The sequence below is a fragment of the Mus musculus genome, chromosome 11 (genome assembly GCF_000001635.26).
Source record: "Mus musculus strain C57BL/6J chromosome 11, GRCm38.p6 C57BL/6J".
In the NCBI taxonomy this organism is placed as follows: domain Eukaryota; kingdom Metazoa; phylum Chordata; class Mammalia; order Rodentia; family Muridae; genus Mus; species Mus musculus.
Window position 1 is genome coordinate 104,755,043 of NC_000077.6, and position 25,578 is coordinate 104,780,620.

The 25,578-nt window shown below is 39.7% G+C and overlaps 1 protein-coding gene across 1 annotated transcript in view; it reads left to right on the forward strand.

The window, feature by feature from the left end:
* Positions 1-24,869, forward strand: part of Efcab13 (EF-hand calcium binding domain 13) — an 89,078-nt gene extending 64,209 nt beyond the window's left edge. The window contains exons 24-31 of the mRNA XM_030246468.1: positions 7,503-7,646; positions 8,646-8,714; positions 10,363-10,506; positions 14,543-14,611; positions 15,915-16,058; positions 18,812-18,883; positions 21,188-21,331; positions 24,784-24,869. Coding sequence (XP_030102328.1) covers positions 7,503-7,646; positions 8,646-8,714; positions 10,363-10,506; positions 14,543-14,611; positions 15,915-16,058; positions 18,812-18,883; positions 21,188-21,331; positions 24,784-24,869 — 872 coding nt within the window. The remainder of the gene's footprint in view (positions 1-7,502; positions 7,647-8,645; positions 8,715-10,362; positions 10,507-14,542; positions 14,612-15,914; positions 16,059-18,811; positions 18,884-21,187; positions 21,332-24,783) is intronic.
* Positions 24,870-25,578: the final 709 nt, after the last annotated feature.

The following is a 25,578-nucleotide window of genomic DNA, read 5'->3' on the forward strand; positions in this document are numbered from 1 at the left end:
AACCATATGTGTCTTCTGGGTCTAGGTTACCTCACTGTCTTAGTTAGGGTTTCCATTGCTGTGAAGAGACACCATGACCAAGGCAAGTCTTATAAAAACAACATTTAATTGGGGCTGGCTTACAGGTTCAGAGGTTCAGTCCATTATCATCAAGGCAGGAGCATGGCAGTATCCAGGCAGGCATGGCACAGGAGGAGCTGAGAGTTCTGTCTTTATCCAAAGGCTGCTAGTGGAAAACTGACTTCCAGGCAATTAGGGTGAGGGTCTTAAGCCCACACCCACAGTGACACACCTCTTCTAACCAGGTCACACCTATTTCAACAAGGCCACACCTCCAAATGGTGCCACTCCCTGGTCCAAGAATATACAAACCATCACACTCACCCAGGATGCTATTTTCTAGTTCTATCCACTTACATGCAAATTTCATGATGTCCTTGTTTTTAATAGCTGGATAGTATTCCATTGTATAGTTGCACCACATTTTCTTCATTCATTCTTCAGTTGAGAGACATCTAGGGTTTTTTTTTTCCCCCCAGTTTCTGGCTGTTACAAATAAAGCTGCTATGAACATAGTTGAGCAAATGTTCCTGTGGTATTGTGGGGCATCTTTTGGGTATATTCCCAGGAGTGGTGTAGATGGGTCTTTGGGTAGAACTATTCCCAATTTTCTGAGAAACTGCCTAACTGATTCCCAAAGTAGTTGTAAAGTTTGCATTCCTACCAACAATGGAGGTGTGTTCCCATGCTCCACATCTTAGCCAGCATGTGCTGTCACTTGAGTTTTTGATCTTAGCTATTCTGATTGGTATAAGGTAGAATCTCAGAGTCTTTTTGAATTACATTTCCCTGACAACTAAGGATATTAAGCATGTTCCTCTGTTGAGAATTCTCTATTTAGCTCTGTGCCCCATTTTTAATTTTGTTATTTGGTTCATTAGTATCTAATTTATTGAGTTATTTTTATATTTTGGATATTAGTCCTCTGTTGGATGTAGGGTTGGTGAAGATCTTTTCCCATTCCTTAGGTTGCCATTTTGTCCTCTCATCCTATTGATGGTGTCCTTAGCCTTGCAAAAGTTTTTCAGTTTCATGAGGTCCCATTTATTAATTGTTGGTCTTAGTGCCTGAGCCACTGGTGGTCTGTTCAGGAATTTGTCTCATGTGCCAATGTGTTTAAGGCTATCCCCCACTTTCTCTTCTGAGATTTAGTGTATCCTGTTATGCTAGGGTTCTTGATCCACTTGGCCTTGAGCTTTGTGCAGGGTGATAAATATGGATATATTTTCATTCTTCTACATGCAGACATGCAGTTAGTTCAGCACCATTTGTTGAAGATGGTTTAGTTTTCCCATTGTATGGTTTTGGCTTCTTTGTCAAATATCAAGTGTCCATAGATGTATGGATTTATTTCTGCATCTTCAATTCTGTTACATTGATTAACCCATATATTTTTATGCCAATACCATGCAGTTTTTATTACTATTGCCCCGTAGTATAGCTTGAAATCAGATATGGTGATACCTCTAGAAGATCTTTTATTGTAGAAGATTGTTTTAGCTATCTTGGGTTTTTCGTTTTTCCGTATAAAGTTGAGAATTATTCTTTCAAGGTCTGTAAAGAACTGTGTTGGAATTTTGATGGGAAAACTTGAAGTTCTTGTTATACAGGTCTTTCACTTTCTATTATTATTATTATTATTATTATTATTATTATTATTTTCTTAGTTGATTTTGTATCCAGTCCCTTTGCTGAAGGTGTTTATCAGTTGTAGGAGTTCTCTGATAGAATTTTTGAGTCACTTATGTATACTACCATACCATCTGTGAATAGCAATACTTGGACTTTTCCTTCCAAATTTGTATCCCTTTGATCCCCTTTAGTCATCTTATTGCTCTGGCAAGAACTTCAAGTACTATGTTGAATAGATAGGGAGAGAGTGGGTAGCCTTGTCTTGTTTCTGATTTATTGGAATTGCTTTAAGTTTCTCTCCATTTAATTTGATGTTGGCTATTGGTTTGCTGTAGATTGCTTTTTATTATGTTTAGCACCTTGTATCCCTGATCTCTTAAAGACTCTTTTTCTCCGTTAATTAATTTATTCATTTTAATATCCCAATAGCAGCCCTCTTTTCCTTCCAGTCCCCTCTCACATACCACATTCCCCATACCCCCATTGCCTTCTCTGAGAAGGGGGAGTCTCCCATCCCCATACCAACTCACCCTAGCACATCAAGTCATTGTAGGACAAAGCACATCCTTTTCCACTGATGCCAGACAAGGCAATCTAGTTAGGGGAACAGGATCCACAGGCAAGCAACAAAGTTAGGGACAGCTCCCATTCTAGTTGTTGGGGGACCACATGAAAACCATACCTGGACGCTTGGGGGCTCTCCAAGACTTTTTAGACTTTGTATGTATGTAGCAGCTGCACATCTGCTACAAATATGCGGGGGTTCAAGGTCCAGCCTGTGTATACTCTTTGGTTGGTGGTTCAGTCTCTGGGAGCTCCTAAGGAGATCCATCCTATGAGTAAGAACTAATCCCTGACACCATTAGTGATACTCTGTTGCGCTTGCAGTTGTGTTGGAGCCTAGCAGTACTGTCCTGAGAGTACTGCTAGCAGCTGACTGAAACAGATGTAGAGACCCATAGCTGAACATTAGATGGAAGAGTTGGGGGAAGGATTGAGAAACCCAGAGGGAATAGGAGACCCCACAAGAAGACCAATAGTATCAACTAACCTGGATCCTTGGGGACTCTCCAAGACTTTTCATGTGGAGGAGTATTGGATTTTGTCAAAGGTTTTTCAGCAACCAATGAGATATTCATGTGATTTTTTTTTAAAAGTTTGTTTATATGGTGGATTACATTGATGCATTTTTGTTTATTGCATCCCTGGAATGAAGCCCACTTGATTTTGGTGGGTGATGTTTTTGATGTGTTTTGGGGTTTGGTTTGTGAGTATTTCATTGAGTATTTTTGCATCAATGTTCATAAGGGAAATTGGTCTGACATTCTTTTTGTTAAGTCTTTGTGTAGTTTAGGTATCAGGGTAACTATGGCCTTATAGAATGAGTTTGGCAATGTTCTTTCTGTTTCTATTTTGTGGAATAGTTTGAGGAATATTAGAATTAGCTGTTCTTTGACAGTCTGGAAGAATTCTGTGTTAAAACCATTTGGCCCTGAGCTTTTTTTGGTTGAGAGACTTTTAATGATTGTGTCTATTTTCTTAGGAGTTATAGGTTTATTTAGGTAGTTTACCTGATTTTGATTTAACTTTGGTAAGTGGCATCTGTCTAGAAAATCATCCATTTTGTTTAGATTTTCCAATTTAGTGGAGTACAGGCTTTTGAAGTAAGATGTAGTGATTATTTGAATTTCCCCAGTTTCTGTTATTATGTCTCCCTTTTCATTTCTGATTTTTGTTAATTTGGATACTCTTTCTCTGCCTTTTAGTTAGTTTGGCTAGTGGTTTGTCTATATTATTGATTTTTTCAAAGAATCAGCTCTTGGTTTAGTTGCTTTTTCCATATTGTTCTCTTTATTTCTAATTTCTTGATTTTAGCCTTGAGTTTGATTATTTTCTGCCATCAACTCTTCTTGGGTGTGCTGCTGCTGCTGTTGCTGCTTCTGCTCCTGCTCCTTCCCCTTCCCCTTCCCATTCCCCCTCTCCCTCCCCCTCCCCCTCTTCCTCTTCCTCTGCTTCTGCTTCTGCTTCTGCTGCTGCTGCTGCTTTTAGGTGTAGTTTTTATTAAGTCATTAAAATAATTTATAATAGTTAAATGCCTCTTAAATATACGTGATATCTTCTGAAGCTAACAGTAATATGCATCTAACCAGTTTTTAAAATCTATTTAGAACATCAAACATGATAAAAATAGAAAAAAATCTCTTATGAAGTCCTCTATGAAAGGAAATTGTGACAGGTTCCTGATTAGACAGAGACCATTCCATGTCCAGAGGAGAATACGCAGTGTAACTGTGGCTTCACAGGATGGATGGAGTAGTGCTCCTTCTCTTTCTATTTTATAGAATAGTTTGAAGAGTATTGGCATTTGGTCTCCTTTGAACGTCTGATAGAATTCTGCACTAAACCCACCTGGTCCTAGGCTTTTTTGTTGTTGTTGTTGTTGTTGTTGGGAGACTTTTAATGACTGCTTCTATTTCTTTATGGGACTGTTTAGATGGTTTATCTGATCCTGATCTAACTTAGGTATTTGATATTTGTCTAGAAAATTGTCCATTTCATCCAGATTTTCCAGTTTTGTTGAATATAGGCTTTTGTAGTAGGATCTGATGATTTTTTAAATTTCCTCAGTTTCTGTTGTTATATCTCCCCCTTCATTTCTGATTTTGTTAATTTGGATACTGCCTCTGTGCCCTCTGGTTAGTCTGGCTAAGGGTTCATCTATCTTGTTGATTTTCTCAAAGAACCAGCTCGTGGTTTTGTTGACTCTTTTTATAGTTCTTTATGTTTCTACTTGGTTGATTTCAGCCCTGGGTTTGATTATTTCCTGCTGTCTACTCCTCTAAGATGTATTTGCTTCTTTTTGTTCTAGAGCTTTCAGATGTGCTGTCAAGCTGCTAGTGTGTGCCTTCTTCAGTTTCTTTGTGGAGGCACTCAGAGCTGAGTTTTCCTCTTAGTACTACTTTCATTATGTCCCATAAATTTGGGTATGTTGTGCCTTCATTTTCATGAAACAGTCTTTAATTTCTTTATTTCTTCATTGATCATTGAGTAGGGCATTGTTAAGTTTCCATGTGTATGTGGGCTCTCCAGTCAGGTGTAGTTTTAAATTGCTAGTATGAGAATTCTCCAACTTATTTACGAAGGCACTTAGTCCTATGCACTTTCCTTCTAGCACTCCTTTCACTGTGTCCCATAAGTTTGGGTATGTTGTACCTTTACTTTCATTGAATTCTAGAAGGTCTTTAATTTCTTCCTTTCTTTATTCCCTGACCCAGTGACTATTGAGTAGAGACTTTTTCAGTTTCCACGAGGATGTGACTTTCTGTTGTTTCTGTTATTGTTGATGTCCATCTTTAATCCATGATGGTTTGATAAGATAAAAGAAGTGATTTCGATTTTCCTATATCTGTTGACACTTGCTTTGTGACCAACTAGATGGTCAATTTTGATGCAACATGGAGACAAAACAGCACAAGGTAGAGATATGTAACTTTTATTTGAATTATGAAGCAAACATTGCTAAGTATGACATAAATTTAAAATTGCCAGTCGTCTTACTGTTGATTATTGAAAATTTTCCAATTATGTTATTCTCTGAGGTAATTCAGTTGACTTCTGAAATTATTAGAAAATTAGAAATAGTTAGAAAATAACTTTTAAAAGGTTTGACAAACCTAGTGGGATAAACTTTTAAGACTGTGTGTGTGTGTGTGTGTGTGTGTGTGTGTGTGTGCGCGCGCGTGTGATCAATTGCTGAATACTATGTGCTTCACCAATTCATGTTATTAAAGTCTAATATATCAACTTTGTTAGCAGTTTAGTTCTGTATAACTGCTACCTTAAACAACATGTGAACATATCACCCATAAAAGGTCCTTTGTACTGTTTTGATTTTTCCCTCCTCTACCCCTCAGTGTACAGGGCCTACTGTTGCTTTGCTCTGTGATAAACTTCCAGAACTTACTCATCCTGCCTAATTATAACTTTCTACCCTTTGACCAACATAATTTTCTTCCTCTAGACCATCGCCATATTCTTTGCTTCTATGATAATGTTTTTCAATTCCTTACAAATGATACCCAGCAATTGGCCTTCTGGGCCTGACATTTCACAAAGTAAAATGTCCCCTAGGCTCATCCATGTAATTGACAAGATTCCTGGGTTTTTTTTGAGGCTGAAAAGTATTTCATAATTACTTTATTTTTGAGATAGGGTCTTGTCATAGTGCAGGCTGGCCTGGTCCATATTATGTAGCTCAGTCTGTCTTTAAACTCTAGATAATCCTCCTGCTTCAGTAGGTAGGGCGATGCACACCTGTAATCCTAGCATTGCCATACCTGCACTTCCCATTATTTCTCTTTTGGGGATCAATAAAATGTTAGTTGCCTTTCCCTCAATCTGTATATTTAATACAGTCTCAATAAAAGTATCAACAGCTTCCTTTCAGAGCCAGACAAGCTTGATGTAGATATGTTAACATATAAGAACAAACATGAAAACACTGAAAGGTAAGAGCTACTAGAAGCCTAACCCTGCCAGGTACTAGTGTCTTCACATCTTTATACTATCCAGTCTTTATAATCAAGTCGTTTGATACCATTGCATGGAAAGGTAGAAAGGTCAAGATGACAATATGCAATATCCAGTAATAGACCTCATTATGTTTGTGAACCAATGCTGGTATCATTCCAGGTTGTCATGGGAAGAAAGATTAGACCTCTTCCAGTGATATTAGTGGGGAAACAGAGTAGGCAAAGGAGAAAATAAATTTAGAAAAATATTATATATGTGTCATGGATAAGAATAAGCTACAGCTGGGCAATGGTGGTACATGCTTTTAATGCCAGTACTTGGGAGGCAGAGCAGGTGGATCTGCATTCAAGGCCAGCCCAGCCTGGACTTCAGAGAGTGAGTTCCAGGCCAGCCAGGGTTAGACAAAGAAAGCCTGCCTCAAAAATCCAAAACCAACCAACTGACCACCACTACCACCACTACCACCACCACAACCACCAAACCAACTAACTAACTAACCAACCAACCAACCAACCAACCACCCAAAAAACATGAAACCTTTCAATATTCAAATACAAAAGTGAAATCCTAAGTGCTTCAGCGGTTTGGATATATGAGAAGTCTTTTTTGTCTGGTTTTGTTTCAAAACATAGATGGAATTACAGTGTTTATTGTTTTATTTTTTATTTTGATTCTTTGCTTTTTTTCTACAAGAATACAGTTTTGAATTATTAAATATTTTATTGTTATTTTGTGTGTTTTGGTGTCTTATCTGCATGTATATCTGTGCACCATGTACTTGTCTGGTACCTTGGGAGGCCAAAAGGAGCTGTTAGGTTCCCAGTTATAGACAGTTGTGACCTGTGCGTGATGTGAGTGCTGGGAATTGAACCTGGGTTCTCTGGAAGAGTTCTTAACTGCCTAGCTACCTCTCCAGCCTCAAGAATACGATGTTTATATTTACCTCACATCCTATCATCTTACTAAATTATGGTTTTTGGTGTTTCAAGTGGCATAGTTGTCTACCATAGATGGTAACTTTTCCTCTTATTTAGCAGATGGTTGCCTCTGATCTCTTCTTAGTGTGCTGGCCACAGTCTCTGGCACAGCGCTGGGTAAGGGAGAATCTTTATTTATTTTTTTCTTCGTATTTTTGATTTTGAGGAAGCCAGACAGTGTTTCAGTGTTGTGTTTGTTGGCAACTGTAGAGTGTTGTTATTGTTGTTGTTGTTTTCAGGCTGAATAAATTCTCTTCTGATTTTGTGGTTCTCTAACTGAAAGTCATTATGTCTTCCCAGGAGAGAAAGAGATACTTCACAACACCAACTTTGACTTAAATAATGTTAATGTCACTTCTGAAATTAAGCAGAGTTTAGATGCTCTGGGAATCCACATAACAGGCAGTGATATACAGAGAGCGATGGAGAACATGGCTTCTTCGGGTGAGTACTCACCTCATTCATTTTTATTCTTCTCTCATGTATGACATCCTGACTGCAGATTCCCCTCCCTCCCCTTCCTCCAGCTTCTCTCCCATCCAGACCTAACCCCTCCCATCAGAAAAGAGCAGGCCTCCCAGGGACGTCAATCAAATACTGCATAACAATCTACAATAAGACCAGGCAATAGCAACCATCAGAGTTGGACTAGGCAATCCAGTAGGAGGGGAAGGGGCCCACAATAAGGCAAAAGAGAATAGATTCTAAAAATTCTTTTTACTTTACATCAACAAGGTGCCGTATCTCTGAAGCGTCACTTACCCGAAATCCCCAAGAAGCTGCAGCCAATTTCCTTTCCAGCTTCTGCTTTTTCAGAAAAAAAAAAGAAAGAAAAAGAAAAAGAAAAAAAACCCTGATTTTTCTTACTTTTTAAATTAATAGATTTATATTGAAGGAACATTTTTTTCAGGGGGCTGGGTTATTTTACTCATACTTCTATATAACAGTTCATAATTGAAAGCAGCTAGGACAGGAACTCAAAACACAGCAGGAACCTGGAGGCAGGAGCTGATGCAGAGGCCGTGGAGGGTGCTTGCTCTTTAGAGCTTGCCCAGCTTACTTTTTAAAAAAAAAATGCTACTTTTTGTTTAGTTTTGAGTCTGTGTTTTAATTACAACATTTCTTTCTTCTCTGTCCATGCTCCAAAACCTCCCATCCATCCCTCCCTGCTTTCCTTCAGTCCATGACCTTATCCTTCATTAATTGTTATTGTATGCATATATGTATTTGTATATCATATATTCATAAATATAACCTACTGAACCCATATAAAGGAACATACTTTAAAATATTCCCCAATGGTCTGCTTATCATATTTTCAAAGATAATTGTCAGGTTTCCTCTTTATTTTTGTGTTTTAAAATTCTGGCTTTATAACATCAAGTGGTCTTTTTTTTTTTTTTAATCAGAATATCAAAATGTTCTTTCTTTTTTGTTCTAAAGGTGAAGTGATAACGCTGAAGGATATCATCAAAGAGCTGGCCAACAGTGATGTGTTTAGTGAGTGCCAAAGTAAGTATAAATTTGGAAAAAAAAATGCCAACAGAAGCTTCATGGCTGTAGGCTTGTCTTTAGTTTTTGGTAGGTGTGTATGTGTGTGTGTGCGTGCATGCCGGCATTTATGTGCGGATGGCCTTTGTATTCAAGCGGCCAGAGGCTGATGTTGGCTATCTTTGCAATTGCTCTCCACCTTAGTTATTGAGGCAGGGTTTCTCATTTGACTCACTGATTGGACCTAGTCCACCTATCCACTTTGCTCTGGGGATCCCTTGAATCTTTCATGAACTGGGATTACTGGGTACTTAGGAGGGTGCTGGATATGCAAATTCTGGCCCTCACTTTTGCCTTAGGAGACACCTACTGAGGTGCAGCTCTTGTGTGTGTTGATTTCAGCAGAGCCCCTTCCCAGCTCCTTGCCCGCACCTCCCCCATGCTGGTACCCAGCAAGCTTATGTGGTAACTGGAGATAGAATGCATGACTTTATGCATGCCGGGCAAGCACTCTTAACAACTGAACTGCGTCCCTGGGCTCTGGCACCATTAGGAATCACTTTGCTGGTTTGTTGTTTAGCTTTGAGAGTTGACAAAATGTCCCAATTTATCTTGTTTTTGAATCTGAACCTCATAACCTCTAAATTTTATGGCATTTCCTGCTTAACAACAACAACAACAGGTATTCTGGAAAATGAATACATTTTACTCAAATCAGGTTGTTATGGGGCTGGAGAGATAGCTCAATAATTAGGACCTGAATTTGATCTGCAGGGCTCATAAAAAGCTCTGCAGGTAGCATGCAGGAATAATAATAAAGCATGCTCGTAATCCCAGCAGCAAGGAAGTGGAGCCAGATGGAGTAGCTTAATTGGCTAACCAAAGTCCCATTGAAAAACCCAGTGTCGTACAATTTGCAAACCACATGAAACTGAAGAAGAACGAAGACCAAAGTGTGGACACTTTGCCCCTTCTTAGAATTGGAAACAATCACCCATGGAAGGAGTTACAGAGACAAAGTTTGGAGCTGAGACAAAAGGATGGACCATCTAGAGACTGCCATATCCAGGGATCCATCCCATAATTAGCCTCCAAAAGATGACACCATTGCATACACTAGCAAGTGTTTGTTGCAAGGACCATGATATAGCTGTCTCTTGTGAGACTAGGCCGGGGCCTAGCAAACACAGAAGTGGATGCTCACAGTCAATCAACTATTGGATGGATCACAGGGCCCCCAAGGGAGGAGCTAGAGAAAGTATCCAAGGAGCTAAAGACATCTGCAACCCTGTAGGTGCAACATTATGAACTAACCAGTACCCCGGAGCTCTTGACTCTAGCTGCATATGTATCAAAAGGTGGCCTAGTCGGCCATCACTGGAAAGAGAGGCCCATTGGACAGGCAAACTTCATATGCCCCAGTACAGGGGAACGCCAGGGTCAAAAAATGGGAATGGGTGGGTAGGGGAGGGGGGGTATGGGGGACTTTTGGGATAGCATTGGAAATGTAATTGAGGAAAATATGTAATAAAAAAATGAACATAAAAAAAAAAAGAAAAACCCAGTGTCAACAGCTAAGTACCTGTGCACACGTGCACCTACATAATCAGGCTGATGTAGATTTAGCTGGATGCACTCATCCTGCTTTTATGTTTTTGCCATCAACTAGGAATAGAGGACATACACCGCATCATTGATGTCATCGGTGATGGCAAAATGGATGTTAAAGACTTTTTGTCTGCCTTGAATAACTTCACGAGACCTTTAGAGGAGGAAGGCCAGTCTGACGTATCTCAGTCCCCCGAAATGAATGGTGAGTACTTAGCTACTTCTTGGGTCTTGCTTTAGAGCTCACACAGGCTCTTTTTAAAGTGGTGGTGATGCTGTGTGTTAGAGAGCTCTTTATGGAACTGACACCCACCTATTGGCCTAGGTGGAGAATGTTTCCATAGTCTCTATTTGGATGAGACTAAGAGAAGTAGTCTTGTTATTATTGTCTTAAAAACTGATTCTCATTTATTGGGATACAATAGTTAAAATATAAATATGGTGTTCCTGTTTCTTCAGCACTGGATTCTAGCTGAGACACAGAGCTCCACGGGCTTTCGATTCCTTTGATACAGAATATGATATTAACCCCTTCACTGTTGTCACAGTCATAGAATTCTTAGGGTTAACAAGCTATTGAAGGACGAGATGTGTGTGACTTCTAGAATCACCAGAAGGTGTCACTACAATCGTCTTGTTTTCTTTGCAAGGATAATTGATGTGGACGGCTTGCAGTTTATATTAAGGGCAGGGGCAGAGAGGGGTGTACTCAGAAACATCGTCCCTCCATTCTTTAGTTCCTTTGTAACCAAATGAATCTGCCTTTAATACTTGCTCCACTGAGAAGCTTTGACAAGATATTTGAACCCATGAGTTACGATTATTCAGTATGGGACCTTAGGGATATCTGCTCTGTTTTGTTTTGATTTGCTGTTTTGAGACGAGGATTCCTGTATTCTAGGCTGGCCTCAAATTTGTTGTGTAATTGGGGATGAGATTGAATTTCTGATCCACCTGCCTCTACCTACTGATGGCTGACATGAGTATGTACCAGCATGCCTAGTTCATGCAGTCCTGTGAATCACATCTGGGGCTTTGCATAGCTAAGCAAACACTTTTCCAGTTGTGCTTTGTCCCCAGAACATAGGATATATTTTTCTTTCATATGTACATATGAAAGATATATATTTATATGTAATATATAACATATTTTGAATGATATATTATCATCTTGAATGATAAAATATATCATACATATATATTTTTTATCTTGCTTATATATGTTTTTAAAAGATTTATTTTATTTATATGAGTACACTGTAGCTGTCTTCAGACACACCAGAAGAAGGCATCAGAACCCATTACAGATGATTGTGAGACACTATGTGGTTGCTGGGAATTGAACTCAGGACGTCTGGAAGAGCAGTCAGTGTTCTTAACCACTGAGCCATCTCTCCAGCCCCTTGCTTATATATTCTAATGTATGATTTAACTAACTTTAAAGTGCTTGAATTTCAATTGGTATTAAACACTCTTAGAGGATAAAGACACAAGTGTGGCTCTTTGCTGAGATCATCTTTATCCTATCATGTAAGACATTTGAATACAAACAATGACCTGTAAAACTCAATTAATTCGGAAATTTTATCTGAGAGTAACGTTTGTAAAAAGAATAAAGAAATTGGGGAATCAAGATTTCTGTGAAAACAATGAAAAGGTGAGAAAACCTGGGTATTCAACAATCATGCAAATTATCTGCTCAAAAGATAACTGTGCAGCCATTGAATAAAAAACACTGTAATAATGCAAAATGGAAAGAAAACTACACAGAAGATATATACACACCACCAATAGACTTATATTTAAAATACATGCATCAGAGAACTTGGGAGAATGCAAGTGGAAAACTGGGAAAGATGGGTAGATTTTTGTCTCTTTCTAGGGGCAAACATGTGTGCTCTGATGTCTTCTGACAGCAGAGGGTGCCTATGACCACGGCATCTGTGCTGACATTCCCTGGCTGCTGAGAAATCTTTTTTTCCCTGACTGTTTGGGGGTTGAAACTGATTTCCCCTTATTATTTTTTTGTGTATTTGTTCAAGTCTCTTAAACTGACATTTCATAGTCTGTTGACATGTGAGGTGGCTGTCACCCTGCACCACACACTGTGAATTGATTTCTTTGTAGTGGATATTGATAAGGTCTTAACCTTGTTTTGTCTGATGTCAACATACCTTTGTTCTATATTTTCTCATGTATTTAATTTAGTTTTGTTGTTTTAATTTTGCTTATTCTACTATTAAATGAATAAAAGATAAAGTTGATGAAGTGCAAAAGAAGCAGAAATATTTTAAAATGAAGACATTTGTTAAAAAATAAACAAAATCTTTAGAAACTAAAGATACTAAAATTAACCATCTGCTAGTGATATCAGTACATTAAACAAAGCCAAAGTAAGCATGAACTGTAAAATGGTCTGAGGGTTTATATGGGGAGAATCCAGTAAAGATTTGGAATATAGGAAAGGGTTAAAGGCATAGGAAACAGGTGTCTAACATTCATGCATACAGGTGGCTGTATTGAAAATATTCAAAAGGGTGTGGCTGATAACTTTTCAATCCACAGAGAGACCTTCAGCTGTTAATTATTGAAGTTCAAAGACTTTTATGCAGAATAAGAAATACATAGGAAAACGTTCCAGAAACTGCACCAAACCCAAAGAGAAACCTTAATTGTATGCTAATAGAGAAGTCAAACTCACCACTTTCAAAGAAGGAACGTATCTCAGTTCTTGATATTTTTTTCCTGGGTGTTGAAATGTTAGGAAGTTTTCATAAGTTGAAGAAGGGACATTTCCCAGATTTGGAGGAATCTAGACAGTGAGAATTTGAAAGTTTAAAGTTTTCCACTAAAGTGTTTAGTCTTTCAAATACTCTGGGTGAAATGCCGCTGCTGTGCTTCTGCGTTAGAGCCAGCAGGGGGAGCCAGGTAGGAGCGGGCTAGACATTCAGTACTGGGATGCAAATTGATGGTTTAAGATGTAGAAAAACTCTCTTCTTTTTAGTACCTTCAGAGGATTAATCCAGGTGTCTAACTGCTTCGGTCCCAGCATTTCATTTACGTTGGTTTAATTTAATGAAATTGAATCTAATCTGAGGACTGACCTCATGAGTTCATGGTTGGAACTCCCATGCTAGGGAGGCATGGAAGGGAGAGGAGACCTCAAACCTCCAATCCCTCGGAACCCTTTTATTTCTCTCAGCATCTTTTTGTTTTTGGAGATGAGGATGCTGTGTCCTTACGGGTGGGGTGTCCTTATGGGTGGGACATCTCCCAACTGAAAGTCTCATGACCTCATTCAGCCGATGTGTCCTTCTTTCTGATCAATTCTAGGATCTAGTCATCTTAACATATTCACTATATTACCAAGTTACAAACATTGCCTTCTTATCCATTTGATTTTGTGCATAGTTTTTTTTTTTTTTTTTTTTTGTTGTTGTTCTGTTTGATATTTTTTCCCCACATTGAACAGGAAGTATTTGCTGGTAAGAAAAAAAAATGAAATTGTCCTTTTCATCAACAGATATTTAAAAAATGATCTCTTTGCTGAACGTGACCCTGCATGCTGTCCTTTAGTCTTACTTATATATACTTTAATAATCATTGCTGCGCACACACACACACACACACACACACACACATTTATCCTATACAACTTGTGACTGTTTTAACACATGGGTCACGTAATGAGTTGTGTAGTGAATGTACTAGGTCCTGAATATCATTAAAAAGCAAATGGGAATACTTAGAACGGTAGCAGAGGGCTTCGGAGTGTATCACAGGCGGGAGTGGTAAGTGCTACGTTATGAAACTTTGATCCCTGTGTGTTGTGTCTGTGTGTTGTGTGAGTGTGGGAGGTGCCCTTGTATCCCCCCAGTCAAACCAATGTGTTGTGATCACAGAAATATGTTACTATATTAACATAATTGTTGCCTCACTACTGTCTTAAAAAAAAGATTTAGTTTTATTTTATGTGTGTGAAGATTTGCCTTCATGCATGTAGGTGTATCACATGCGTGGCTGATACCTGCAGGGGCCGGAAGAGATGTCAGAGTCCCTGGCACTGGAGTTACAGATGGTCATAAGCTGCCTTGTGGGTGCTGGGAAGTGAACCCCAGCACCTCTTGAAGGCAGCAGATGCTTTGAGCTGCGGAACCATCTCTTTAGCCCTTGTGGTAGTAAGTTTGATCCATTTAAACCCTACTCTCTCTCTCTCTCTCTCTCTCTCTTTAACTTTGCAGAAAAAGAGGCGATCTTAAGAAACACAATTAATTATTTAACTGGCGTATCTGCAATGACACGGTTCAAAAGTGAGTATAATAAAAATGAAAGTAAGTTTCTGGAATCACCGCATTGTATTTTAAACTTCTTTCAAACGCCATTTGTTTTTTTCTTTGAGTATTTTCCTAAAGTTTCCTTTGCCTCATTTTAAATGTTGTATCCAGACTTCCCATGCCTTAGCTAATTATTCGAATAATTATTTAGAATGTCATACCTGTAATGACTCCTAAAGGCAAATTACTTTACAGTATACGCACGCTATATTGTAGGGATAACCCCATTGCTCCAGCAGCACACACCCCTCTCGTTTCTGTAAATCTCCATGTGGTTATTCTCTCACTTCAGAAACATGTTGTAAAAGAGCGCATAGTCTGGGGCAGGAAAGCCAGCCAGCATGCTCTCGAAGAAGGAAGGCTCCTGGACTCCGAGAAGGACTCTCCCTTTTTAGACCACATTACTTTTCCTGTCCTCAATGGCTTGCCTTCTGTACTCGCCTCTCGACCATCCTGAACTTGTGCCCAGTTGTTGGCAAACCTTACTGTTTGTGTTATCCTGGAGCGTGCAGCAGAAACGCCTTTGAGAGCTAGCAGTGAATGAACAAAGCCTGAGCTTCCTCAGAAATTATACCCCAAAGGAACTTTTACCTGGCTGCAGTTTGGTTTTGTTAATTGTCTAATTGACTTTAAAGACAAAACCCACTGATGTGTTTCAAAAGCTTTTTGACTCAGAATTCTTTTTTTTTCTTTAAGTTTTTAAAAAAATTCTTTAATTTTTTTTTACAGTCAAGACTTCATCCTCCTTCCCATCTGCCCCCCCCCACCCACTGCTTCCCATCCCATACCTCCCCCCATCCCCTGTCTCCAAGAGGATGTCCCCATCCCCAACTCCACCAGACCTCCCCATTCCCTGGGGCCCCAAGTCTCTTGAAGATTAGATGCATCTTCTCCCACTGAGTTCAGATCCGGCAGTTCTCTGCTGTATATGTGTGTGTGTGGGGGGGGGGGCTCATATCAGATGGCGTATGCTGCCTGGTTGGTGGTTTAGTGTCTGAGAGATCTTGGGGGTCCAAGTCAGTTGAGACTGCTAGTCTTCCCATGGGGCTGCCCTCCTCCTCAGCTTCTTCCAGTTTTTTCCCAATTCAACCACAGGGGTCTCTGGCTTCCGTCCATTGGTTGGGTGTAAATATCTGCATCTGACTCTCTCAGCTGCTCGTTGGGCCAGAGTTCTTTTAAAGATACACCTATTTAATTTCTGTAGGCCGTGGGTTCCAAGGATTAAAAAGGAATTAGTCTCAATGTCAACCACCGTTCTCTTTCATTCCCGTACTTTCAGGTTTATTGAAAGGGGTCCAGACCTTTGATAATATCAGAGGTAATAAGATGCCTGTGGATGAGCTCGTCTCCAACCTCATGAGTACTGGGATGCCAATAAGCCAGAGCACAATGCAGGAGCTCCTGAGACAAGCCTCTGTTGACGGTGAATTCTCCTTTCTTAATTGTACGGTTTCTTCCTCCTAACTATTCAGTGTCTTTTTTAACATTATGTTTCCCGTGCTGTAGAACCCACCCTAAAATGATGCTGATGCTGATGCTGTTGATGCTGATGCTGACTGATGACGGTGATGGTGGTGGTGATAGTGATGATGATGATGTCTACAGTGTGCACCTGTGTGTATGCGTGTGCGTGCGTGCGTGCAGGTCCACATGCGTTTGGATATATCTGCCAGTGAATGTGTGAGGAGGCCCCTGAGACATCAGTTTTCATCGTCATTTCTCAGGAGCCATCTACAATGTTTTTGTGAGACATAATCTTGGGGCTTGCTGTGCAGGCTAGGCCCATGACCAGCAAGCTCCAGGGAGCCTTCTCTCTCTACCTCCTCGGTGCTAAGGCCGCACGTGGGTGCCACCACACCTGGCTTTCCTGAGGAGTCAAACTGAGATCCTCGCTTGTGAGGCAAACGCTTTGTCCACTGAGTTACCTCTCAGCACTGCCTTTATGATTCAGATGCATGATCTTATTTCATCTGTATGTATGCACGCATGTGTGTGCACGTGCGTGTGTTGTGTGTGCATGTGGAGGCCCATGGTTGATGTCAGGAATCTCCCTGGAGCTCTCTTCACCTTAATTTTCGAGGCTGACTCACTCAGCTGACCCCAGAGCTCGCTGATAGGGCTTGCCTTGCTAGCCAACTTGCTCTGGGATCCTCTGATAGGGCCTTGCTAGCCAGCTTGCTCTGGGATCCTCTGCTGCTCCTTCCTTCTTCTGAGATTGGAGATGCAGAGGGCTGTTATGCTCAGGGGCATTATGAAGGTCCTGTGCGTCTCAGCAGGTTCCTCACCCTTCTACGGCAAATGCGTAAGGATTCCATCTTTTCTCTACACCCTTCAGTAATTGTTTTAAACACTGGATAGTCTCCTAACCCCATTACTTTTAGCTTTTTTTTAAAAAAAAGATTAGCTAAAATATAATATTTTCTTAGATCATGTTCTAACATAGTTTCAGTTGATTCCTCTCTTCTTTTCCTTGAAGGACCAATCTGTGTTGAGCATACTGATGTCTTAGTTCTTTCTATATGCTCGGATTCTTGTTGCATATATGAATAAATATATTTTTCATCGATGAACGTGCTTATTTCTTAAGTGGAAATGATCGACTGTGTGTACTTGTGCTGTACAATGGAGTATCTTGATATAGGTCTGTCTTGTAAAATAATTAAACCAAGATAACCCATTTCTTATCTCACATCCCTATACATTTATACGTTTAAAATCCATTTCAGCAATTTTCAAGTAAAATGTGTTATTATTAACTGTAGTCATTTGCTGTGCTGTGGATCTTCCGAACTCCAGCCCACGTGTGACTGAAACTTTCTTTCCTGTTAACACATACTTGTCCCCAGGCCTCACTCCTGCACTCCCACAACCCCTTCCCCCAACAGTCTACTCTGTTTCCAGCTGTTTTTCTTGTGCTTTGTTTTCTCCGCCTGGTTCTCTTTACCTTATCCACTGTCCGTCAAGTTCACCTGCGAGCTTCAAAGGAGAAGCTTCCCTTTTAAAAGCCAAATGATATTCCTATTCCGTGGTACGTGTCTGTGTGGTTGTCCATCTCTTTCATTCATTTAGCACACACCTAACATTTCTTTAATATTCTGGCTATTTGAATAATAATGCAATGAACATAAGCATGCAGCTGTGGCCTGATACCCTGATTCAGCCTTCTTTAGTATACACACAGAATTAGAGTTTCTGGAAACAGTAGTACTATTTTTACTACTGTTTTAATTTTTGGATGAATCTCCATAATTTATTCTATAATGCTATATTAGACTCCCATCCTTCATATATGAGTTACTTTTCCACTATATTCTTGCCTACACTTACCCTCTCTCTCTCTGTATTTGTGTGTTTCTGTGTGTGTCTGTGTGCATATTTGTGTCTCTGTGTGTGTGCATATTTGTGTCTGTGTGTGTCTCTGTGTATGTGTGTGTATTTGTGTGTGTGTATTTGTGTGTGTATGCCTGTGTGTATGTGCTTGTGTGCATACATGCTCACATGTGTGTGTCTTCAGTCATTCTCCACCTTATACACTGAGGCAGGACCTCTCACTTGGACCCAGAACTGCCAATTTGCTAGTCTAGCTAGTTGCTTTTCTCAGGGCATCTGCTGTTCCACTTCCCACAAACTCATCTTACAAGCCACACCCACTGGTGTTTGCTTGGGGTTTAGGGTCCTCATTCCTGAAACGCAAGACTTGATGTGCTGAGCCATTCCCCAGAACCCTCTTCTGTCTCTCTGATTAAAGTCATCCTTCCAGTTAAGAGACAAACTGCCCTTTGAAATATAACAAAAAATAAATGCATAGATAAGGCTAGAAGACAGAACAAAAGGTATGTTTATTGAAAATACATTAAAATTCATACTAGTTTCTCCTGGAGATAGTTATCAGAGACAGACTCTGTTTATTCCAGATCATGTCTATTTTACATATATACATATTTATACTCATATATAAAACATATTTTATTTTTAAGCCAAGTAAATAAATATAGTTGCAAATTCTTTTTGGAAGGAAGAGATTCCGGGTAGAGCTCTCTCAGGTAGTTTTAATCCTGTTGAATTTCAGAGTTAGAATATTTGCTTATTTCTCTCCTCTGTCATTCACTTTGTCTTTTAGTGGCTAGCAGCACCAGCACTTTGCTATTTCATAATTACAACCTTCTTATTTTTCAGAAAACGAGGAAGTAAGTCTCAAACAAATTTTGGAGAATTTAGCCACACGTAACCCAGATCCTGTACTGGAAGGTGGGTCAGCTGACATCTGACTTAGAATATTTGTCCTTGTCTTAAGATAATACTTTTGAAGTAGCATTATGAAATATATAGCCTGTCTACAAAATTATGTGTTTATATTTAAATTGGATGATTTGGTGAAGTGTTGGCCGGTGCATATCCTTGTCACTCTCTCATCATAACCAAGATGAAAAGCACACCCTGCCCCCAGATTTTCACCCAGTCCCTTGATAATATCACATGCCTTCTCTACCTTCTTTCTACCGATTACCCCTAGGCAACTACTGGTTTTTGGGTCACTAAAGATGTGTGTTTATATTTAAATCCTTTTTGATGGTCCCCTTTATATAGCACAGTGTTTTTGAGGTCTATCAATGCCTGCCATGTTTCAGTGACTCATTCTTTATTACTGAGAACAATTGCATTTTATAGTGGTAATGCTTTTTATCTGTTTACTTGATAGCATGTATTATGATGTCTTCAGTTGGGGCTTTCACCTAAAAACTGCTGCAACCATACACATATGGGGCGTTGTATAAGCATGCTTTTACTTTTGGCTAGTTACCGGGAGATGGGTAACTGAGTCATCCATTATGAGGTCTGTTCAAGTTTATAAGAAACTGTTGAACCGTTTTATAAAGTAGCTACAGTGTTTTATATCCATTTGCATCAGCAGTGCCTATATGGTTTTGCTAACGGTGATGAAGTAATTTAATCATTCTTACACGTGTGAATAATGTATCACTGTGGCTTCTCTTTGCCTATTCCTGGTGACTAATGATGTGCAATATCTTTTCATTTTCTTATGTTCTTCAGTTCATGTTTTTGCTCACTTTTAGGTTGGGTTATCTTTGTTATTTCTTTGTATATTGTGAATTTAAGTGCGTTATCAGATATATGCTTAGCAAATATTTTCTCCAAGTCTTTTGTTTGTTTCTATTTTCTTAAGTGTCTTTAGATTCATGCATCTCCCCCTGAGCACCCATTGTTACTTAGCTTCTCTGGTTCTGTGTATTGCAGTGTTGTATCTTACTTTACAGCCGTGATTCATTTATAAATGAGTGCATGCCATGTTTGTCTTTCTGGGTCTGGGTTACCTCACTCAGGATGATTTTTTTTTCTAGCTCCATCTGTTTGCCTGCAAATTTCATATTTTTAACAGCTAAGTAATATTCCATTTTGCACATCCACCATGTTTCCTTTTTTCCATTCGTTGGTTGAGAGACATCTAGGTTGCTTCTAGTTTCTGGCTAACAGAGGCTGAACTGACAACCAGAGAGTCTGCATGGGACTGACCTAGGCCCTCTGCATGTATGTTACAGTTGTGTAGCTTGGTCCTCTTTTGGGAATCCTAACAGTGGGAGCAGAGACTGTCTCTCTTTTGTCTGCTTTTGGTACCATTTTCCTCTTATTGGGTTGCCTCTTCCAGCCTCAATACTATGGGAGATGCCTAGACTTATTGCAACCTGGTATGCCATGTTTGGTTGATATTCATGGAAGACCTGCCCCTTTTTAAAGAGAAAGGGAGGAGGAGTGGATGGGAGCAGGGACAGAGGGGAGGAGGGAAAGGCAGGGCTGAGAGGAGAGAAGGGAGGGGAATGTAAAAGAAGCATCTTTAGAAGTTCATTAATCTTTTAATAAATCTAGTTGATCTCTTTTTAAAAATGGATTGTACTTTTGGTAACATATGCAAGAAATCTTTGCCTTGCCAAGTTCTTAAAGGTTTTCCCATGTCTTTTCTTCCCCTCCTCACACCCCGTCCTTCCTCTTTCCTCTACCCCTCTTCACTGTCTTCTTGCTCAAGAGCCCAGGTGGCTTCAGACACCTGATGTTCTTGCCACAGCTTCTTATGGCCATGTGACCTTCATGCCTAGATGCTGAGTGTTTTCTCAATGTTTTATAGCTTTACATTTATAACATATGCTCCATTTTGAGTTCTTTTTTTATTTAAAAAAAAGAACATTGGGATTCTTTCATTTTCTATTAGCATGCCCAATTCTTATTATTAATTTGTTCATTTTGAAACTTAGTCTTACTCTTTTTCCAGGCTGGTCTCCAACTCTTGAGGTAAGTAGTCCTCTTTCTTAAGACTTTATTTCCATTTTATACTGAGATAAAACAACTGGTTATCTCAGGGAAATACACAGGATAAAGGAACTTATGACAATTTGATTGGTTTTGGAACCACGGAGACAGTGCTGTGATATTTTATTTGGCAAGCGACCTGAATTACTACTGTTCATCACATAGAACATGATGAAAACATTTTCAAAGAAAGAACACAAAGTGACTTCGAGAATTTCCATTTGCTTTCAGATATAGAAAATGCCCTTAATTCTGTCAAGTTGATGACCTCTGACAAAATTCAAGTCGCCAACTTAAAAGATGCTCTTAAAGACCTCAATATTCACTTAAGCCCAGAAGAACTGCAGCAGGTAGAGGAAGCGCTCAATGTTGACGGTAAGTATAACCACTGTCATCCAGTTTGCCCTAACAGCTTAGCTCTACTGATACCAATCATCAAGCTTAGTAGAATACACTTGTTTGTTTGAGCTTTTGAGACAGTCTTTCTTTATGGAGAATTGGAATTGTGTATACCAGGCTATCTCAAACTCTTGATCCTGTTGCTTCAGCCTCTTGAACCCTGGGATAACAAATGCACAGTACTCCTCTGGCTGATAGAACATCTTAAATATGTTTAGTAAGCATTAAAAAAAGAACTGCCCTTTAAGGTCTCATGCGTTGATTCCATGGGGTTAAGGCATCTTTTTCTTGTGAACATCTGCTGAATATCAAGGAAGGGGAAGTAATCTGAGAACGTCAGGGTGACTGGAGACTTAGGAAGAGAGTGAGAGAGGGGTTTCTGCTCTGCCTGAGATACTTATGATGTGAGGTTGAGTGAGAATATTCAAAGCTTCCAGACAAATGGTAAGGTAGAAAGTAACTGTCTGGGATAGTGAAGGGGGCTGGGGTGTGAGGAGAGCCAGAAGGGCAGTGGGAGCAGAGCAAATGTGAGCTAAGTGCATTGTACATTAATAAATGCATGGCATGAAACTACATGCTAGTTTGTGTGATGAATATATAGCAATAGTAAATAAAATTAAAAAAAATTAAGACACAATAAAGTAAAAATAAAAGGCATGGCAAAATATAACCAATACATAGGATGATTAAATGAGCTGTGGATATTGCTTCAGTAGTCATATCAACTGAGAGGCTACATGGCCTAACATCAGGGATACATTGTCACCTATGTGACTAGAACCACTTCATGTTTGCATAGTGTGATAGATCTGATCACCAGGGGTTATGTACTGTGTAACATATGCGAATAAATAAAAATATTTACACTACAAAACATTTAGTGAGGTAAGATATGAAAAACAGAAAGGCAGTAACTAGAAATGGAACTCAATGGAGAGATAGCTTGCTCTGCATGCAGAAGCCCGGAGCTTGATCCAGTACTGCATAAATCACATGTGGCGGAATGTCCCTGGAATCCCAGCACTCAGTGGGTAGGGGTGGAACCATCAGGAATTCAAGGACTTTTCAGCTATATAACATGAAGTTTGCTATATGAGGAAACATATACAATAGGAACCAAATCTACACAGGGTTTGATGGTGTAATCAGAAGGGACTTGTTAGTAGAGATGATTTTGGAGTTGAATTTGAAATATGAGTGGGAATTAAACAAAATTCAGAAAGGAGGCTCAAAGGAGTTAGGAAAGACTATGCAGTGTGTGCAAAATGTAGAAGTTAAGAGTTTTAGGGGACTTCAGGTAGTCCAGAATATCTGATATCTTTCCATGTGTGAGATACAGTCCAGAATATCTGATATCTTTCCATGTGTGAGATACAGTCCAGAATATCTGATATCTTCCCATGTATGAGATACAGGAGGCCGTCAGGTTTTGGCACAAAGATGAAACATTTATCTCAGGAGATATTTGTGGTCAAAGAGTGGAAACTGTGCAATAGCCATGAGCCCAGACTAGAAACAGAATCTTAGAAGTCAACCACACATAATGCATGGTTACTGGATAACTAGGTAAAGATGATGGGTGAGGTGAGCGTAAGGCTGGGGACAGAGAAGTAGGCTGTACTCTCAGTGAAGCAGCAGCGAGAAAGGCTGTTTATTTTATTTATTTATAAGGGGAAACAGCTGTCTTCTCTGTACTGGGTTAACAACTCATTTTTCATATCCCATTGTCCATAATATGCCAGTCAAACGTATCTATGGTGGTGTGCTTATTCCACTTCAGACTGGTGTCTGTGCCTGTCTGCAGGCTACCATCAATGTTCCGAGCCTTGTAAGGTAGGCTAGGATAATCTGTGACTTGCTCAGTATATTAGATTAAACCAATGTATTTTATAAGTCATCATATTTTCTTTTCTTTTTTAAAAAATTTTATTTATTTATTTATTTTTTATTAGGTATTTTCCTCATTTACATTTTCAATGCTATCCCAAAGGTCCCCCATACCCACCCCCCCAATCCCCTACCCACCTACTCCCCCTTTTTGGCCCTGGCGTTCCCCTGTACTGGGGCATATAAAGTTTGCAAGTCCAATGGGCCTCTCTTTGCAGTGATGGCCGACTAGGCCATCTTTTGATACATATGCAGCTAAAGACAAGAGTTCCCGGGTACTGGTTAGTTCATATTGTTGTTCCACCTATAGGGTTGCAGTTCCCTTTAGCTCCTTGGGTACTTTCTCTAGCTCCTCCATTGGGGGCCATGTGACCCATCCAATAGCTGACTGTGAGCATCCACTTCTGTGTTTGCTAGGCCCCGGCATAGTCTCACAAGAGACAGCTATATCTGGGTCCAAAAGGCTGTTTATAAGAGCCTTAAGAATTAACCGGAAAGATGGCAAAGAAATCAAAAGGAAGCTATATTACAAGTAAAGCCAAGTCAGTTTAAAGCAAGAACATATTAAATTAGATAAAATTAGAAAATACTTTTTAGCATGGTGATAAGTTGTGTACAATATTTTAAAAAACCTGCCTCGGTCTTCTCTGGTGCTCTGCCCACAGTACTGGCAAGGCTCCGAGGTCAGCTGCAGCTGGTCTTAATCAGCTCTGCCAATGGCCAGCTGGCCATTGTTCCTGGGAGCTGGGACCATTCCCCCAGCCCCTCACAGCTAGCTTTGCCAAGCCCTGAACAACTGTCCCAGCTGCCCTCTTTCTCTTCCAGCCCACCTTAGCCCTGTGGATGGAAAACACTAGACAGTTTCATTATTTTAAAACTAGCCAGATAACTCAATGGCTGGGCAAAGAATTTCCTGCCTTAATCTCATCAGCTAGCTCCCTTCATCCTCCTTGGTCCCTGCTTGTGGTGGAGGCTACAAACTCTAGGTGCCCCGAGACCTACATGACTGTAGCTTCCTCCTTGTTCCAAAGCCTGGGCCAAATTCTCTTTCTCTGCATCTCTTCTCTTTGCCCTGGGACCTGGAAGTCCCAGCTTTTCCCCTTCATCCAGCAATTGGCTTCTGCCTCCTTTATTGGCACACTCAAGAACCAATTAGGGAATCAACACCTCCCTCTCCAATAAGTTAACTGGCAAACTTAGTAAGAACAGATTTTGTGATAGTCGATAAAAGCTAGCGACCAGTAGTTAGAGCTGCAAATGAATATATGAATGAAACTTTCTCTCCAGAAACTAGGCTGTTACAGGAAGGGAAGAGATAGAGTTAGCAGAGAATTCAGACTAAAGGGAAGGGTTTGGAGGAAAGAAAACATATGAACTGGTTTGGATATAGATACACAGTAGATCTTATTCAGGACAAAAGTCCATGATGCAGAAAGCTGTAACATGCTTTAAGGGGGCAATAAGCAAGCTGATGTAGCATGTTGTGGATACCACTGTGTTTCTTGACTATTGTTGAATCCCTGTACTGCTTTTCTCTATAGAAAACGGAGAAGTTTCCCAGAGGGCTGTTCTTTTAGCATTGAAGAGCAATAAGCGTTTAAAGGATTTTAGAGGTAAGGATAATTGAGAAGTATTGCACATTCAGAATTTAGGAAAAGAGCCATAATTGTGGAAACTTATGGTATATTTACATACATATATAGCTAATATTTTATGATATTGAATAAATGGAACATGGTAGTTTAAGGGCTCAGATGAAGGTGAACTTCTTATGTTTACATAAGTCTGGCATTTAACATTACTTATTAATCTCTTCCTTCCTTTCTTTCTTCCTTCCTTCCTTCCTTCCTTCCTTCCTTCCTTCCTTCCTTCCTTCCTTCCTTCCTTCCTAATATTGGGGATTGACCCCAGAGCTTATACAGCTAGGCAAGTACATCTATATGTCAAGTCCTATTTATGAACTCTTGTGTCTATTGTATGAACATTTCTATGTGTGTTGTATGAATATTTGCAAGTGCGCGTGCGTGCGTGCGTGCATGTGTGTGTGTGTGTGTGTGTGTGTGTGTGTGTGTGTGTGTGTGTATTCATGTGAGGGGTGCATGTGTAGAACCAGAGGTCAATGCTGGGTGTTTTTCTCAACTTGTGCTTTTGGAGTCTTATCTAAAATTATTTTGCCCATTTCAATGTTCTGAGGCATTTCCTGTTTTATTGTAGTTTATTTATTATTCACTACTTAGTTTCAAGCTTTAATGTATATTTTTCATTCATTCATTCTGAGTTGATTTTTGAATATACCTAGAAATAGACTTCTAGCTTCATTCTTATGCATTACTTTT